Consider the following 17,756-nt stretch of genomic DNA (forward strand, 5'->3'; position numbering starts at 1 on the left):
GTATGTGCCTTTTTTCACGTCACGCTGTGCGCCACGTTATTGTTTACATGAGATGAATTGCAGAATGGCAGATAGTCAGATTAACAGTATTTTGTCTCTATCTGCAGGTTTTACAGGCTTACATATACATGCAGTTACTGTCCCTCCATTTACAAAGGCAGAGGCGTCACGGTGTAATTATTATATGTGTAGGTGGTTTTTTTCCCTGTGTAATAATATTCAACATTGCTATCAATACATTTTTCAAAAAATGTCTCTCTGTGCAAAATGGGTTTAAAAACATAAACAGCTGTGGGATACTGTTTGTCCGTGATTTAGACAGGGGCAACAAATTGTGGCAGGATCAGCCTGATGTTATTTGTATTCTACTGTAACTTTACTGTATAAAGAGCTAACATCTCCAAAATGTCAGGAGTAGTTAGTCATTACAACAAGTGTTTGTGAACTAAAAATCAAGATTGTGGGATACTGTTTGTCCGTGATGTGGAGAGCCAGGCGTGTGCTCCCGACGCAGGGAAAACCAGTTCTGCAGGGGAGACCTACCTCGGCACTTGTGCAGGTGAAGCCAAAGGGAAGATATGCTTCACCATATTTTCTAGTCTTTGGCTTAGAATGAAGTTGGTTTGGAAACATATTCAGCGATGCTTCATCTCCAGCTTTGCGTTTGTGTGGGCGCCCCGTGCTAGCAGTGTCCAAGCATTGTTTTTGTTTTTTTCCCTTTTCACCCCCCCCCCCATGGCTCCCACACTTTGGGAAGGTCTGCTTTAGAGAGTCTTAGCTTACGTGTGTTTATTTCATATTTTCAGTTGTTACCCTCCACGGCTAAATAAATCGGTTTCAGTAATGCACTGATATACAAGAATGGACATAAGGGGCTTCTTTCAAAGAAAAAACTCAGGTAGATGTTATTTTATATTTACATACACTTTATGGAAAACACAAGAATATTTTTTTACTGTACAACATCAATTTAGAGTAAACTTGTTTTGTTTTGGATAAATAAATATTGAAATATCTTTTGAATTAGTTAAATGTCAGAATAAAGAGAGACAGAGCTGTCTATTTTTTATCACTTTCATCAAATTTAGGAGTACATATACACTAAGTTTATTGTTAATTAATAAGAAAACTCCAGACAATTCCATTCTGAGCTGAAGAAGCTTCTGATAGGTTAGTAGAGTCCATGTGAGTAAATTGGTGGCACAGCTGTGGATGCATATAAGGCAAAACACAGAGCCTGTTTCTTTGAAATGGGAAAATCAAGAGATATCAACCAAAACACCAGGAAAAGAATTGTGGAGCTCCATAAGTGTGGCTCAATTTTGAATACAATTTGGTGCCATTTGCAATTAAGACATACAGATAGTTTCTTTCTTTACTCTTAAAGTTAACAAACAAGTTTTTATATTTATCAGTCTAAAAAAATAAACATTTAGTCTGATTTGATGTTACAATTAAAAAAGTGTTTGTTTTTATCTGAAGAGTGTGTAAATATCTGGTTTCAATTGTATATTTGATGATTTTCAGCACAAAGAGGGAGAGAGGAACAGAGAGGGAGAGAGAGAGAGGAGAATGAGGACAAAACAGAGAGGGAACAAGAGCAGGTGAGACACACATGTTAGTCAAATGGTTGTTTACCAAAAGTATCACCGTATCATAGGTACTCATGTATCTCGTACCTAGTGTTTCTTTTTAGGTTTGTTACTTTTCAAATTCTATATTTACTAAGTTATGCAGGCTTGTTTGCACAACAAGGCTAAATAATTATATAAACTTTTCTGAATCTGTACTTTGGTAGAATTAAAAAATAAGTGTAGTGCAGGTCTATGATGATTTTTAGTGCTACTATCATCTAGTTCTGATTCTGGTTCTGTCTTGGTTAAATCCGAAGTAGTCCTGATTTTGAACTGTTGTAGTCCTGTTTTAATTCCGGATTAGTTCTTGGTCTGGTTGAATTGGGGTTTAGTCCCTGTGTCTTGATACAGCCCTGATTTTGTTCTGCCTTGCTGCTTAATTAAAATCTAGTTTAAGGTGTCCTGCATATGTGATATATATTTTTCCCTATATGAAGTCATTCTTTTTTTTTAACAAAAGTCAAAACAGAGCCAATAAATCTTTCAGTCATTTCTAACCCCCCCCCTCCCCCCCTCCCCCCCACAAATCCCACATGCATACTACCCTTTAGGGCTAAGCCCCGGGTGTTTCAAATGTCTGCCTCCGCCTCTGCACTTGAGCTTGGCGCGTTTCATGTTTACATGGTTCATATGTTAGTGTTAAGGCATATCGCACAAACGAAATGTTATAAAGACTAGACTGCAATCAGTTAGAAAAAAAAAGTAAATTTCCAAAGGCAAAGCTTTGAAAGAAAGCCTGGAAAACTTTCAAAAATAAAAAGTAAGTCTGGCTCACTGAAAACCAGACCTAAAGAAAAGAGGGCCTGCACTGTAGTTGACTGCTGTAAGCTCACTTCACAGTCTTACACTGTGGTGGTAAAACTGAATCCTCTGTGGTACCACAAACCAGCTAAAAATGTGGTTGCACAAACATTTCTCCCAAACAAGTCTAACGGCTTCAGATGTGCCAATTCCTTGACATTGTGCTGCACCTTTGTTTAGTTTGTTTTCCTGCTAGGGCTTGGGAAAGTCCCCACAAAAAGTCATCTTTGAACTTTTGTGTTGCAGTGTTTTCATGCATTAACAGTTTGCCTGTCCTGTGTTTATGAGGACATTAGAACAATAGAAAATAAACAGAAAATAATGTTTGAATTGACCTGCTAAGAACTGATATGAATTACTAATGTACAGACAACACTGGATTTTACAGATCTGCCTAATAAAGTAGGAAGTGGTACACTTGAACATGTAAAGACAATTATTTAGAGGAGACCCTGGAACACTGAAAAGGTGGTGATTTAAGCTGCCCTGTGCTTTTCTCACAACATAACACTGCATCTCTCTTAGATGAGGAGCTCATTCAGGTCCACGTTTGTCATGTCCAGCACTAACAATAGCTTTAAATGTTACAAATAAATGTTATGCTTATGTTATTGAAATATTTCTTTGGTTTAATCTGATTTTTCTACTATTTGGGATTATTTTTAACCTTATTTAAAAATCCTACTAATAATTAATACAATAAAAATGGATGGACTAACTTATGAAGCCCGAATATGTCTCAAACTAACCTCTGAGCTGCTCTATGACCGTGATTACGATCATGCGCAGCTCTGCGGTCTACAGCAGTGGTGTTGCAGCCCCGAGCACTGCCCGTGGTGTCTGTTTTCATACACACGTAGCTTTCTAAAATATACTCGTATCTAACGACGATCATGGTTTTATTTCGAAAAGCTGTCCCGGAAGTCTTAGGGTTTGCGTTGCACTTTGCTCGCGGAAGGAAACGAGTCGAAAACGAAAGTTGGAAGTGGTATAGTTTAGCGTAATCAGCGCGGCAGGCCGGTCGGCTTGTTTTCGTGTTAAAGTAACTGTGTGCTGCAACATTTAGCCGCCTAAGCTCCGTGCCGTGCCGTGCCAGTCTGCTCCAACCAGAAACATGGACCCGGACACTGAGGTTGAAAGGTGGGTGTTGTCATTATCTTCCCAGCTTGTGTGCGACTTCAGGAGAGAAGCAGTGTTTCCGACGGGACCTCGTAGTTTACTCTCCCTGTGCGCTACAGAACACTCAGCTCTGACTCAAGTGTTAACACGCATTTATTACTATCAGGTATGCAGCGAGCCCCCCCGACACGCCTCTTCCTGCGTGACCTTTTCCCTGTCACAGCAGAGACAAATGAAAAGAAAGAGCCCAGCTGTGTGGACACAGGGGGCAAGAGTTCAAGAAAGCGAGTGAAATCCGCGTTTACAGCGAGCGAGGAAAGTGAAGTAAACGTCACGTCACTGTGACTGGCTGATGTTTCACGTTTCAGCTTTTAACTTCAGGGAGGCAGGTGTGCGCCAACCGCCATCTTTGCTGAAAACCAGTCTATGAATTTCCAGTCAGACTTCTTTTTCCTGCTTGTGTCACTGTCATGGATCCAGTACGTGCGTGGCAGCCGGGGAGCTGTGAGTGCTCCAGAAACATGTTCACTGCTCCCTTTGTTGTACCTGGATACACTGGGCCGTCCTTTGCAAAGGAACACAACTGTATGCTGTGCAGCACCGAACTAACAAAGTAGTGCACATCATGTTTCATGTTTCAATGCCATAAGCTACACATACATTTAGAATTTGAAAAAGCTGTTAAAGCTACTCTGAACATCCCTCTGCTCTCATACTGTCTGCTGTTCTTTACCATCCTGTTGGCTTTAGTATTACAGTCTTTAGCACCATCAGGAATTAATTTGTTTAAGTTGGAGCCAGTTAGGATGTGATGGAGCGAGTTTAGCTTCGGTCACAGAAATCTGAAACACAGAGGAGGAAAACATAAAGTGGCTCACAAAGCGTCAGCGCTGACGAGGGAGCCAATAATGTAGTAACGAAACAATAACGAGTAAGTGCAGGCGCTTCTTTCTGAAAGCAACGTGGCAATTCAGAAAAAAAACCGTTTACCTTTACACCTCTCTGTCACAGCCAGACAACCAAAACCATATATGAGTGAATATCTGTGAGAAGAATGATGTTTAAGAAACAGTCAGGTGCACACTAAAACTTTCTTTTCCTTCACCCAGCATTTTCCAGAGAGAGGATGAGATGGATGAGGAGGACGAGGAGAAGGAGAAGTGGAAAAGGCCACCGTCCAGCTACGGTTCAATGAAGAGCGAGAGTGACGACATGGAGGACAATGTGGAGGAGAAGCAGGAAGCTGCAGATGTGGTAGCAAAACTACCTGAACCGAGAGCTCCCACAGGGACAGGGTACTTGGTCCTGAGTGTTTTATCTGATTTGAAGTTTCAGTCTGTAGACTTCTGCTCTTTGCTGTGTGTTTTTGGGACAGTTAGCCTGCCACCCTTAGTTCCAGTTAATTGTCCGTATTAAAAATGAAGCCTGTCCACTGTCTGAGCTGCAGGAAAGTTTGCACAGTCAGCACGATGCACAAGACAGTGCAGCTAAACACAGCTGATCCTGCTGTTAGGATTAGGCTTCAACTTCACTGTCATGTTTAAATACAGGCTAACGAAGTACAGAGTTTTTAAAAAATGTCGTGGATTGGACCTGCGCTGTTTCTATGCAGGGGGCGCTGCCACAAGCCATTCTGGATTTGTTCTTCAATGCTCAGCAACACAGAAGTGACAATAATTCTTTTTCTGCTTTTGGAAGCAGGGCAGTCATTTTACAGCAGCTCATCTGGTACATTTGAATATCCTGTTAGAGTTACAGAGGATGGCAGGTGTGGATGATATGAGCTGCTGCAGCCTGTTACAGCTTGTTGTTCTTCATACTGACCAGGATACAGATCAAGGATCGCTCCGAGTCTCCAGAAACCCTGTACACCATGACCACGCAGCAGACCAGAGCGCCCGGAGCTGTGGTCATTGATACCAGGTGGCACGCACGCACGCACACGTACACGTACGCGCACACACGCGCACACGTACGCACATGCACACGTACGCACACACGCACACGCACACACACACACACGTACACACACACGCACGTATTCACGCACACACACATGCACACACACATGCACACACGTACACACGCACACACGCACGTATGCACGCACACACACACACGCACACACACACGCACGTATGCACGCACACACACACGCGCACACACGCACATACGCGCACACACACACGCACACACACGTACACACACACACACGCACACAAACACACGCACGCACGCTCACACACACGCACGCACACACACACACACACACACACACACACGCACACACACACGCACACACACACACTGTTTCAGTTTAACATGACGATGGACCCGGGCTGGTTTGTCTTCTGTTTTTCAAATACATTAAACTTAAAAAAACAAATGTTGTTGACAAACGTTATACAATTGACAACAGAGAGTCGTTATTATTAGAAGAGCAGTGTTGGGTCAGGTAGGACGCGTGCTGAGTAACCATGTTTGCAGCAGTCTCTGACTCTACCCTGTGCTTCTGGTTGTCTCCCAGCTCTGTTGATCTGGAAGACTTTTATAAAGATGAAGAGGATGAGGAAGAAGATGAGTATTTAATAACTAATTCTCCAGAACCGCCTGAGCCCATTGAACCAGATGATCCAATGCCTGACGAGAACAGCCAGCCCGGCAGGCTGCACCCAGAACAGGATCTGCCTCATGTCTTTAGGGTTGGTACAAAGCCTGTCTGTCTTTACTGAAGCTATCGCTTGGTGTCCACGCTAAAGACGTTTTCATTTAATAACACAGTGTAATCACCATTTTCTGTCCAAAGTGTTTGGAACTTGTTGCTGTCAGGAGGCTTTTCCTTCAGACGTTTGTCTGCATTTCCAGTGTGATGAAGATCAGTGCCACAATGACAAACAGCAGCCGTCATGTTTCCTCAGGTTATAAAGACGTTTTACATCTTGGCTGTGATTGGTCACAGCTGCAGGTGTGTGTGACAGCTGTCCCATACACACTGGGGCTGACACAGAGTCAGAGAAAGCTACAGATGAAGCTTCTCTGGATTAGTCAGAGGACTGCGGGGCCAGAAAACCCTGAAACACCCAAGCAGTCCATTTGAGACTTTTCCACTTGTTCTGCTGTTACTTCATCTTTCTGCCCAAAACACACCTGAGAGTGAAGTCCTGCAGAGCAGGCTCCTGCAGTGGGCGCACACATGAAACATTCAGGGTGGAACAAATCCCGATAGTCCATTTGGCAGTCGAGGGACAAATTTCAGAGCAACTTTGCTGTTTTGTTACAAGTTTTATTGATAAATCATGTCCATGGGTTTGAGTACGTGAGCATTCAGCAAGACAAGACAGCGTCTTAAGTTGTGTTTTCATAAGGTGCTCTTTATTTGTAGAATATTCAGAGCACCCTGACCAAGCTGTCCTGGGAAGAAATGCTGAAATTCAAGTCGTGGTTTTATCAGTGGGAGGCTGACCTGAAGCTGAACCAGATGTACGATGGAGACATACTGGACTTTGTAGACCGGCTGATGGAGGTCCTCGGTAAGGAAGCACAGCTGTGGCACCTACAGTGATGTGAAAAGTCTTTGCATTTAAGTGTGTTTGTCACACTTAAATGTTTCAACTCATCAAACAAGTTGAAATGTCAAACACAGACAACACAAGTAAACTAAAGCAGCAGTTTCTAAATGAAGGAGTTTATGGGGGGAAAATCCAAACCTGCGTGTGGAAAGGTGTTCCCCTGAGCCTAATCATTGGCTGGGCCACGCTTAGGAGCAACAGCTGCCAACCAGTCTTTTACAGCTGTGGGGGGATTTTGGTGTAAAAGTTTATTTCACAGCTGAAACAGTCGTTGCTGTGATGGACACTTGTGTCACACATTCTTATTGCTTTTATTTTGGATGCAAACTGTGCTCTGCAGGACAAGATCGAGCTCTGACTCACACAATAACAAATCTGGAAAATATCAACAAGAAGCCAGAAGCAGAGGAGCTGTCAAACACGTGTAAGAGAGGTGAGCGGACAGTGCATGGGCTTTCAGGAGGTTTCAGCATCATCAGCAGAGTATGTTCATGTCTCTGTTTCAAGAAGGGTCAAAGTGCTTTTATGCCTCATGGCAAATGACATCCAATATCTGCGGGAACAGCTCTGGGAAGCCTCAATGGGATTACTTCAGAATCGCTGTGGTCGCTGTGTCAGAGATGAGACTGTTTAAGTCAGAATGACAATATAATTGTTTTTGGCCATGGCTCAACAATTCATATACTAACAGGGTTACTCGTGTGTAAAATGAAACGACATTTTATATTTTCATGCCTCGGCCATTACAAAGCATCTGCTGCTCCAATCATCACAAATAAGAAAGTTGCTGTAGCTCGATGTGCAACTCTGATGCTCCTGCTGTCTGCCGACACTCGAACATCTATTCTCTGACCTCTGTCCCAGGGGTGTCCAACCCCAGGCCTCGAGGGCCGGTGTCCTGCAGGTTTTAGATGTGTCCTTGATCCAACACAGCTGATTTAAAGGCTAAATGACCTCCTCAACATGTCTTGAAGTTCTCCAGAGGCCTGGGAATGAACTAATCATGTGATTCAGGTGTGCTGACCCAGGGTCAGATCTAAAACCTGCAGGACGCCGGCCCTCGAGGCCTGGGGTGGGACACCCCTGCTCTGTCTGCAAGCTTCTTGACTTGTAGATAGATTGTGTGACGTCCTGGATTTAACCTCTTACTTCCCCTGTAGGCGATGTGTTGTTGAATGATGGCAATGATCTCATTTTAGCTCTCAGAATTTAGACAACACGTACCTGAAGGACTGAATGTTTCTTTCTTTCCTACATGTCATTTTCTCACTTTCCTCCATATCTTTTTCCGACACAGCGTTGATGCGTTTCCGCTTGCAGCAGGCTTTATTCAGAAAACATCAAGTCATCCGGGAGGGAGTCATTCAAGCTGGGAAGCAGAACTTTCTAGACAAGGTCTTTGTGGAGCCGGAGATTTCCACCTCTGGTTGTGGAGGAATTTATCCCACCCATGATTTACGACCACCTGCGTCCCCTGTCCCGGTCCCCAGCCCTGACACCTTTGTTGGACTGAACAATTTGATCCGACTAAAGAAAGATGACAGCGCTCCGGTGAGGACGCTGGTGACCACAGGGCTTCCAGGAGTTGGCATGAGTGTGTGTGTGGGAAAATTCTGCCTGGATTGGGCTGAACAGCGGGCCAATAAGGTGAGATGTTTACAAATCACAGCTTCAGTAAAGCCACAGCAGGGTGTGTTCTGGGCTGGTCCTGAGTGGGGAGGTCTGAGTTCTCTGAGCCTTTATGCTTTACATTCTGCGTATCCTGACCCAATGAGCGCCTCAGGCCAGTCCTGACAAGAAAAAGCGTTCGGGTTGGACCCTGCTGTGGATAAACACATGGTTATACCGTCACTCCAGCAGGAGCTCACTGTTTGAACTATTTTCCAGTCTCGTGCTTGATCACTTGATACATGAAGAGCGTTAGCAGTTACTTTGAAAGAACACAGAAATCCCAGCAGCTTCACTCGGTCTGTTTCACTCTGATAACAGCTGTAAGGGGAACGATCTTTTTGTATATGTCATCCATCCATTCATCCTCCTGAATGCTGGGTTAGGGGCTGTAATTAGCTCGTTCCATAAATGAAAGCCAGTGTGAGTTCTAGATGTGTTTGATATTTGGAATTACACAATATTTTGTCTACATTTCCCTTTTTATCATTTTATATACTGTGTGAAGCCTGAGCACTGCAGTAGCACACAGCGTAGTTGGTTTGAGTCGCCAGTATTTGGTTTTCCAGCTGCAGCAGAGACGAGCTGTGCTACTGTTCCTGTGTTTCGCTCATAACCAAAAGCTTTTCTGTTGTTCTTTCTATCCAGGATATCCAGTTTGTCATCAAACTTTCATTCAGATCTTTGTGGGTCCTGCGAAACAAACACCTCCCTCCTTCTCAGACGATGTCCATCATGGAAATCATTGAATATTTTTATTCCGACTGCAAAGACGTAAAGCCTTTCCTGGAGGAGGACGAATGTAAATTTCTCATCATAATGGACTCATTTGATCGTTACCAGAGTCCTTTGGACTGGGAGGTAAACCCATCCATTCACATACTTTGATGTCTGACTTATTAACATCATTGGCTCAAGTCACATAAAGGAAACAAACACACTTGGATATTTAAAGATTTGAGTGAAAACCCTTTTTATTCTGTGAGACTAACTTCCTGTTCTCAGACTAACTAAACAGAACAGCAGCAGCGCCTCCTTCCAACCACACAACAAGCTGCACACTCATCAAACCATCTTTGATATGTAGTGTCAGTGTAACACATCTTCATCTCGTTCCCACAATGTCACCGGCATCATTCACAGCAGAGCTGTTCTGCTTCTAAAACAGCATCATGTTCCCCACAGAGGACAATGCTTGAGCAGTGGCATTGTGTGTGCTAGGAGCACATGGCGTTGTTTTTGCAATGATATCCTGGCATGACACAGCTATATTAACCTACTGACCTGAGCTCTGTCACTGAGACCTGATGAATGTAAAAACTAAGAATTTTGTGATTTTTTTTTTTTTTTCTTACCTGATTTTTGTTTCTGAGAAAAATCAGATCCACACACGAGGACATTCATTTTACATTTGGTTAGAACAGTGGCAGCATAACGTCCCTGTAAGTGGATATCAGGCCCAACATTCAGTGTTGTGGTCTGGACAACCCAAAATTCAATGTGCAAGAAACCACACGTTTCTAAAGGAAATGTGATGTCCACACATGTGGAGGTCAGGTCCTAGGAGGTTAAATGAAGATGGAGTAAAGTACTTGTGACGATCTTGTTTGTAACTGAGCAGGTTTAGCCAACAGGAATAAACCTGGCTGCTAAGATAAGTGGCTGACTCAATCAGACGCATTTCTGTCTGTTTCCTTTTTCTGTCTCCAGAATGCTCCAGTCATACATGACAACGACACTCCGGCACATCCTGACGTCCTGGTAGTAAACATCATCAGAGGTACTGTGCTCCGCGGCGCCCGCCTCTGGATCCTGGGCAGACGGGGGGCTGTCTCACAGATACCTTCCAAGTTCATCGATGCGGTCACAGAAATCCAGGGCTTCAAGTATGGCGGCTGATTCTTTCTGACGTCTGTGTGCACGTGATTTAGTTTCAGTGCTGTGAGTTAATCCGTTTGCCCCCTTTGTCCGCAGCGATAACATGAAAGAGTCCTACCTGAAGAATCGCTGGCAGAGCAATACGGATCTGGGAGCAAAGATCTTGTCTCATTTTAAGCGACTCCCCACACTTGTCATGGCCGCTCGCCACCCGTTTGTGTGCTGGATGGTGGCCACGGTGTTCGAGCGTTGCTACCGTTACCGGGGCTACGGGAAGGATCCTCCCAGACTGACGCCATTCTACGTCAACATTTTGATGGTCCAGATGAATCGCAGGCTACAGTTTTACTATGACAGGAGGGAAAATGAGCTGGTAACGTGTCTGTGTTTCATTTCCAAACAGCTTCCAGTCCTGCTGCAGACTACTGCTGCTCTAGTTTGCTAGCTTTAGGAGAAAAAGAGCGGCTTTGTCCACAGCGTGTATTACACGAGTTTCTGAAGTGATGTCACAGAGGATGCATCCATCTTTTATATACTGTCTTTGTTTTTAAACTGGCCAAGTTACAGCCTTAGTAAGACTTTGATGCTTGTTTCTGTGCAGCACATGGATGCAGACTGGCATTTGAAACTGTGCTGGGGTCATATAATGTTTATATTGTCGGTGACTGAGTGTTAATGTATGACTGTCGGGTGTACGCTGCAGTCCCAAAGCAGCAGAGTGGATGACATCGCAGCTGCTGTGAAAAGAAGAGCTGTTGAAACAGAAAAGTCCAGATGTGGCCCAGCTTTAAAGGAGCAATAAATCAAACACAGTCAAATCCCAGTTTATTTCCATTAAGACCGATGAACAGGCATTCGCCCTGGAACTGCAAAGCTTATGTTCGGTGTCAGAGCTTTGTATTTATCTTCTTGTGCTCTTTGCACTCAGAAATGGTCCACTGATGATAAAAACCTGGTGGTACAGTTGGGAAGGATGGCCTTGAAAATGCTGGAGAAGGATACCAGCGTGTTCTATGAAGACGATGTGAGGGAGTACGGCCTGAAGTTGAACGAGGTGGCCGTGTTGTGCGGCATGTGCACTGCGCTCCCCGCCCCAGCTGCCAATGGGAGGACAGTGTACTCCTTTATCCACTTCACCTTCCAGGTAAACATGTTCGTGCTTATTCTTTTCAAACAGACCTGACATAAGCTCTCTTCACAGGTCCTTGTTACTCGGACATCAACCTTCCCATAAGCTTTACTGTCTAAGGCTACGTTCACACTGCAGGCGAAAGCGCATCAAAATGGACTTTTCTGACCCTATGCGACCCATATCCCATCATGGTATGACAGTGTGAACGGCACAAATCCGATCTGGGTCACTTTTGTGGTACTGAATCCGATACATATCTGATGTTTTAGAAAGCAACTGCTGTTCGAATGGTCATGTTGCATTAAATCCGTCTTTTACGTCAGTGACACAAGACAGACGCCAATTATAAGCCCGGAGAAGACAAACGAGAAAGCATGGCGGCCATTGTTGAAGCACGGCTCTCTGTTTTCTCAGTGTCCTTCTTTCTCTAATTAATTTGTCAAAATTATGTCGGTTACGACTGTGCAGAAGTTGATAGACTGCTGCAACAACACCTACTCGCTCTGTAGCCGCCATTTTTACTTTTTGTGCTTCACGGCATGATGGCGCCTGTGTTTGGCTTCGCCGCTGCCGGGTGTAGTTGGTCTCGCTCTATTGTTGTGTTTTTTCTTTCTACTCTGCTGTTTTTTAACTGTTTTAATGATGTACTGGCTGCCTTGGTTTACGATCGTCTGACGCTGTTATCCATCCGTTCGTCAATGACGGCCAAAGATGTTTTTTCTTCTTCCTTTTGTGGGACTTTCCATTCTCCACACTTTCCCCCGCACTCCTTTGGTACCTTCCACCCTCTGCCTGTGACTGGATCTTCGGCCAGCGTTTTTGGCGTTCCCCGTAGACTACGGAGAAGAAGAGGAAAGAGATCGGGCATCCAGGTGAAGTTTAGGCTCCTCTGGCGGCGGGGGCTGATTGGAAAGCGATGTCGGGCGTTTTCTGTTGCCTACGCACATGACAGCTATACGGAGAGAAATCTGTCTCCCAAGGCCCTACTTGGATATAGGGGGCCCGGCTCTCCGAGGCCGTGTTGTCTCAGAAGGGTTTATCCAGACTCTCCTGCCGACTGGCCTTTCATCCCCTCGGTGAGTGGAATATATGAACGTGAGGCTCTGATCCCGAGAATTTACGCCCTTTAATTCGAGAAACTCGAGCTTCTTCCAACAACAATGTTTTCACCCCGCTGTCTATGGCGCTCTTTAATGCCCGATCTTTGACGAATAAATCGTTTGTGCTTAACGATTTTATTGTTTCTAAAAATCTGGACTTCCTGTTCTTGACTGAGACCTGGCAACGGGGTTCGGATTATTCGTCTACTATTGAAATGTGCCCAAATGGCTTCTCTGTCATTTGCCAGCCTCGAGGATCTGGTCGTGGAGGAGGCCTCGCGGTGGCATTTCGGAGCCGGTTTAACTGCTGTTCAGTGAAAGTTGGACACTTTCTGTCTTTTGAACTGCAGCTTATCAAAATCGGGAAGAAGGATCCTTTTTACTGTGCGTTGGTTTATCGCCCTCCTGGCCCAAACAGCTCGTTTTTAGCTGAGTTTAGTGATTTTTTTGTCCTCTACTATGAGGTTGTCTAAATTGCTTCTTGTGGGAGATTTTAATATACATGTTGATGATCAGTCCGACCTCTTTGCTAGGGGTTTTACCAGCATCATGGACTCTTTTCATTTTATCCAGCATGTGTCTGGCCCCACACATAACAAAGGCCATACACTGGACCTTGTTTTTTCTTTGGGTCTGAATATTGATTGTATTTGTTCTAAGGACATTTTTATTTCTGACCATTATTGTGTCTTTTTTAATATGTCTTTTTATGAGCCTATGTCTCCTGTTCATCGGACAGTTATTTCCCGCACCTTAAACTCCTCCTCAGCACAGAAGTTCTCTGATGCTTTTGATTTAACATTATCCCCACAAAACAATGTTGATTTTTCTATAGATCTATTCAATTATCATTGTCTTTCGATCTTAGATGAATTCTGTCCGATTAAAATGAGACCTGTGCCTGTTTCCAAGTCTGTACCCTGGTTAAATGACAACATTCATCTTATAAAACGTAATTGTCGTAAAGCTGAGCGGTTATGGAGGAAAACCCACTTAAATGTTCATCTCCTTTATTTAAAGGATCTTTTAGCCTCCTTTAACAATGCTATTAGAGTTGTGAGGGCTGCTTACTTTTCTCAGTTGGTTGCAAAGAGCAGAGGTAATCCTAAAGTTTTATTTGATACTATTACTAATATTATTACTCCTGCTCCACCTGCTGCCATTATTTCTTCTGTTGAAGATTGTGAAACTTTTCTTGCTTTCTTTTTAGAAAAAATTAGCAACATAAGGAAAAACTTGTCTTTTTCAGCGTCTGTGCTGTCAGTTCCCACTCCAGCTCGGCCTGTTGTTTTAGAAGGTTTTTCACCTGTTTCACTACCAGAGCTGGGAAAAATAGTTAGTGCAACAAAATTATCCTCTTGCTCTCTTGATTTCTTACCTGCATCATTATTCAAAAATGTCTTTTACTCTACTGGTCCCTGTATTCTTACTATAATTAATACCTCCTTGGCCTCGGGCATAGTCCCTGCCTATTTTAAAACTGCTGTTATACATCCCTTGTTAAAAAAGCCTATGCTGGACCCATCTCTCACTAGCAATTATAGACCGATCTCAAAAATTCCGTTAATTGCTAAGATTCTAGAGAAGATCGTGGCTAAGCAGCTTACAGCAGTTTTAGATAAATATAGTATTTTCGACAAATTTCAATCTGGCTTTCGTAAAGTTCATTCCACTGAAACAGCCCTTCTTAGAGTTTCTAATGACATTTTGTTACAAAGCGATGCAGGTAAATGCTCTGTTCTCTTAATGTTGGATCTTACGTCGGCCTTTGATACTGTTGACCACTATATTTTACTTAACAGGCTGAAATACTGGGTTGGTGTCTCTGGGACTGCATTGAAATGGTTCTCCTCTTATCTCTCTGAACGATATTCTTCTGTGGCAGTTTCTAAGTATAGATCATCTTCTGCGTCCTTGTCTTTTGGTGTGCCACAAGGCTCTGTGCTGGGGCCTTTATTGTTTCTAGTTTATTTACTCCCTCTCCAGCACATTTTGAGCCCTTTTGAGGATATTTGTTACCATTGTTATGCGGACGATATCCAACTCTATATATCTTTTAAACCGGAAGAGGCTTCTAAGCTGCGGCTTTTAAATGTGTGCTTGGAAACCATTAAAGGCTGGATGGCTGAAAACTTCCTCCAACTAAATGAAAATAAAACCGAAGTCCTCTTATGTGCCCCAGATAGACATATACCCAGTATAATAAATGCTCTTGGTCCTCTTTCAACGTTTGTAAAACCATCTGTCAGGAACTTAGGGATTATCCTTGATCCTGCTCTTACGTTAGATAGTCATGTTAAATCTCTTGTTCGGTCTTGCTTTTATCATTTAAGAAATATTTCTAAATTGAGCTCTATAATATCCTATACCGAACTGGAGATTGTTATTCATGCTTTTATCTCATCACGACTGGACTATTGCAATTCCCTGTTTACTTGTTTAAACAAAGGTTCTTTGGAGCGTCTGCAGATCGTTCAGAATGCTGCAGCAAGACTTTTGACGAAAGCTTCTAAATTTTCACATATAACACCGTTGCTTATGCAGTTACATTGGCTTCCTGTCGAATGTAGAGTCCATTTTAAGATTTTGGTTTTAACTTTTAAGGCTCTTCAACAACAAGCACCACCATATATTATTGAACTTTTACAGCCCTATGCCCCTAGTAGGTCTCTGAGGTCGAGTAGTCAGGGCCTACTTGTCACTCAGTATATGAGACTGAAAACTAGGGGTGATAGAGCTTTTGCTACTGTGGCCGCCAGACTGTGGAATTCCCTTCCTCAGGACTTACGATCCGCTGATTCATTGATTACTTTTAAAAAACAGCTAAAAACACATCTTTTTAAAATTGCTTTTTGCTAACTTTGTTTGTATCTTGTTTGTTTTTTTTCTTTTTATAATCTGTTATATCTTGTAAAGCACTTTGTGATTTCTATCTAGAAATGTGCTATATAAATAAAATTTTACTTACTTACTTACTTACTTACTTACTTACTTCCATAAACAGAGCGCGTTGTGTGTGACGTCTAAGGAGCTTGGAAAGAAAAGCATCTGGACTTCTTTGAGTTGCTTGAAGACGTTTCACCTCTCATCCGAGAAGCTTCTTCAGTTCTAAGGGTCAATGGTGGGGAGTCCCAGATTTAAAGACAGGCCTGTTGCGTCTGTCTTTCTTATCCTCCCTCGCTGGTGTGGGACTCTGGGACCCTCTGGGACTCCCCACCATTGACCCTTAGAACTGAAGAAGCTTCTCGGATGAGAGGTGAAACGTCTTCAAGCAACTCAAAGAAGTCCAGACGCTTTTCTTTCCAAGCTCCTTAGACTACGATGACCTGGATGACTGAGAACCTTCACAGACATATTGTGTGTGACGTCTTCTTTTGCGCATGCGGGCTGCTTTGAGGGCCGTGAACCGTTCACAGTAGAGCATGTTTGCTGTCACATTTTATTTGTAATGTGAACAACCAGACAGAAAAAAATCAGATTTGATAAAAAAATGGGAATTGAGCATTAAGACCTGCAGTGTGAACGTAGCCTTAGACTCTATAAAGGTAGTGAAGCTAGCACAACTCAAGCTGCATTGCATCTTACACACTAACACGCCTTCTAGTATATCAAACATACACTTCACATGTAGGGGTCTGTTGAAGCTGCAGACTTTCCCATCTCTCCCTCTGTTTCAGCTACCCTAGCATCCGTGTGTAGATTTTTATTTTCTATTTAATTTCTATTTATATCATGTTTGCAGGGAGTGGTTAGCAGAGCATTAGATCTGAACTTATATAATTTATATAAATCTTTGATCGCTAGCAGTGTGACTCTGAAGTGCTGCACTGTATGTTTGTAGGTTTGCTCCAACAAACACTGTCGACGAAACGTTTTGCACCCTGAAAGGCAGCCGCGGGTGTGTTTGGTTTCATTCTATAATACTGGACTTATTTTCCTACCAAGGTTTGAACTGTGAGCGTTTAAACAAGAGAGAAAAGTGTGAAAATGTTTGTGTCTGTCTGAGTGTGTAAAGTGTGTAGTGAGGGGTTTTACAGCCTTCAAACATCTATAATAATTGTAAAAAAATAAAGCTGGCTACTTCGTGGATTTCACCTATCGCGGGTTACTCTTAGAACGTAACTCCCGCGATAAACGAGGAGCCACTGCAATCAACTGTTTGTTTCTTGTGACATACACAAAAATGTGAAAAACTTGTATGTTGTAGAGATCACGCTTTAAGAAGCTCTATCTTTCTTCTTGCAGGAGTTCATGGCTGCTTTGTATGTCTTCACAATGTTTCGCACAGAGGAGAAGAACGTCCTGGACTCTGGGATCTTGCACATGCCCAAGATCTTTGCATCCAAAGAACAAACCAAGTCCATCGCAGGCCTGATCCAGTGTGCGTTGGTGCGAACCTTTAACCACCCACTGGGTCACTTTGACATGTTCCTGCGCTTTCTGTGTGGCCTGCTTTCCCCTGACTGCCATGACAATCAGCTCTGCGGCTACCTCTTCCGCCAGAACGCCCCTAAGGTGGGAGGACTGGATCAAGCACAGCGGCTGCTGGAGCAGACCATACAGAAGGCTCCACCTGAAAGGGTGGATAACCTGAAGGAGTGCCTTAGAGAGATGACACAGAGCGATGAGTGATTCAACTCTGCATGGTTTCATGAAAACTTGACATAAATGTAATGAACATTAAAGTTTTTCTTGTTTGGAGTACGACATCAAAGATGATGATCATTTTACCGTTGTACCAGACAAAATCACGTTTTTATGCATTCCAGCAGAGGAGACTTGCAGTACTGCTTTATATTTATAAAGTCTTACACAGAGCACTAATAAAAATGTATTCACACAATGTCTTTACTTC

The 17,756-nt window shown here is 43.3% G+C and overlaps 1 protein-coding gene across 1 annotated transcript; it reads left to right on the top strand.

Annotated features, from left to right (window-relative positions):
* Positions 1–3,246: 3,246 nt before the first annotated feature.
* nlrc3l (NLR family, CARD domain containing 3-like) lies at positions 3,247–17,744 on the top strand. The gene is made up of 12 exons (XM_084916470.1): positions 3,247–3,575; positions 4,664–4,849; positions 5,382–5,477; positions 6,082–6,256; positions 6,937–7,084; positions 7,464–7,556; positions 8,421–8,770; positions 9,440–9,652; positions 10,502–10,677; positions 10,766–11,042; positions 11,598–11,813; positions 17,147–17,744. The coding sequence occupies exons 1-12, from the start codon at positions 3,550–3,552 to the stop codon at positions 17,531–17,533; spliced, it is 2,343 nt and encodes a 780-aa protein (XP_084772596.1). The 5' UTR covers positions 3,247–3,549; the 3' UTR covers positions 17,534–17,744.
* Positions 17,745–17,756: the final 12 nt, after the last annotated feature.

The sequence above is a fragment of the Perissodus microlepis genome, chromosome 20 (genome assembly GCF_051167445.1).
Source record: "Perissodus microlepis isolate ML-2025 ecotype Zambia chromosome 20, ASM5116744v1, whole genome shotgun sequence".
Taxonomy (NCBI): Eukaryota; Metazoa; Chordata; class Actinopteri; order Cichliformes; family Cichlidae; genus Perissodus; species Perissodus microlepis.

Bases quoted from the DNA above. Each gene is read 5' to 3' on its own strand.
- nlrc3l (XM_084916470.1), top strand. From the start codon at position 3,550: ATGGACCCGGACACTGAGGTTGAAAG. The intron at 8,771-9,439 runs GTGAGATGTTTA...CTTTCTATCCAG, and splicing joins CTGAACAGCGGGCCAATAAG to GATATCCAGTTTGTCATCAA. The intron at 11,814-17,146 runs GTAAACATGTTC...TTCTTCTTGCAG, and splicing joins TTATCCACTTCACCTTCCAG to GAGTTCATGGCTGCTTTGTA.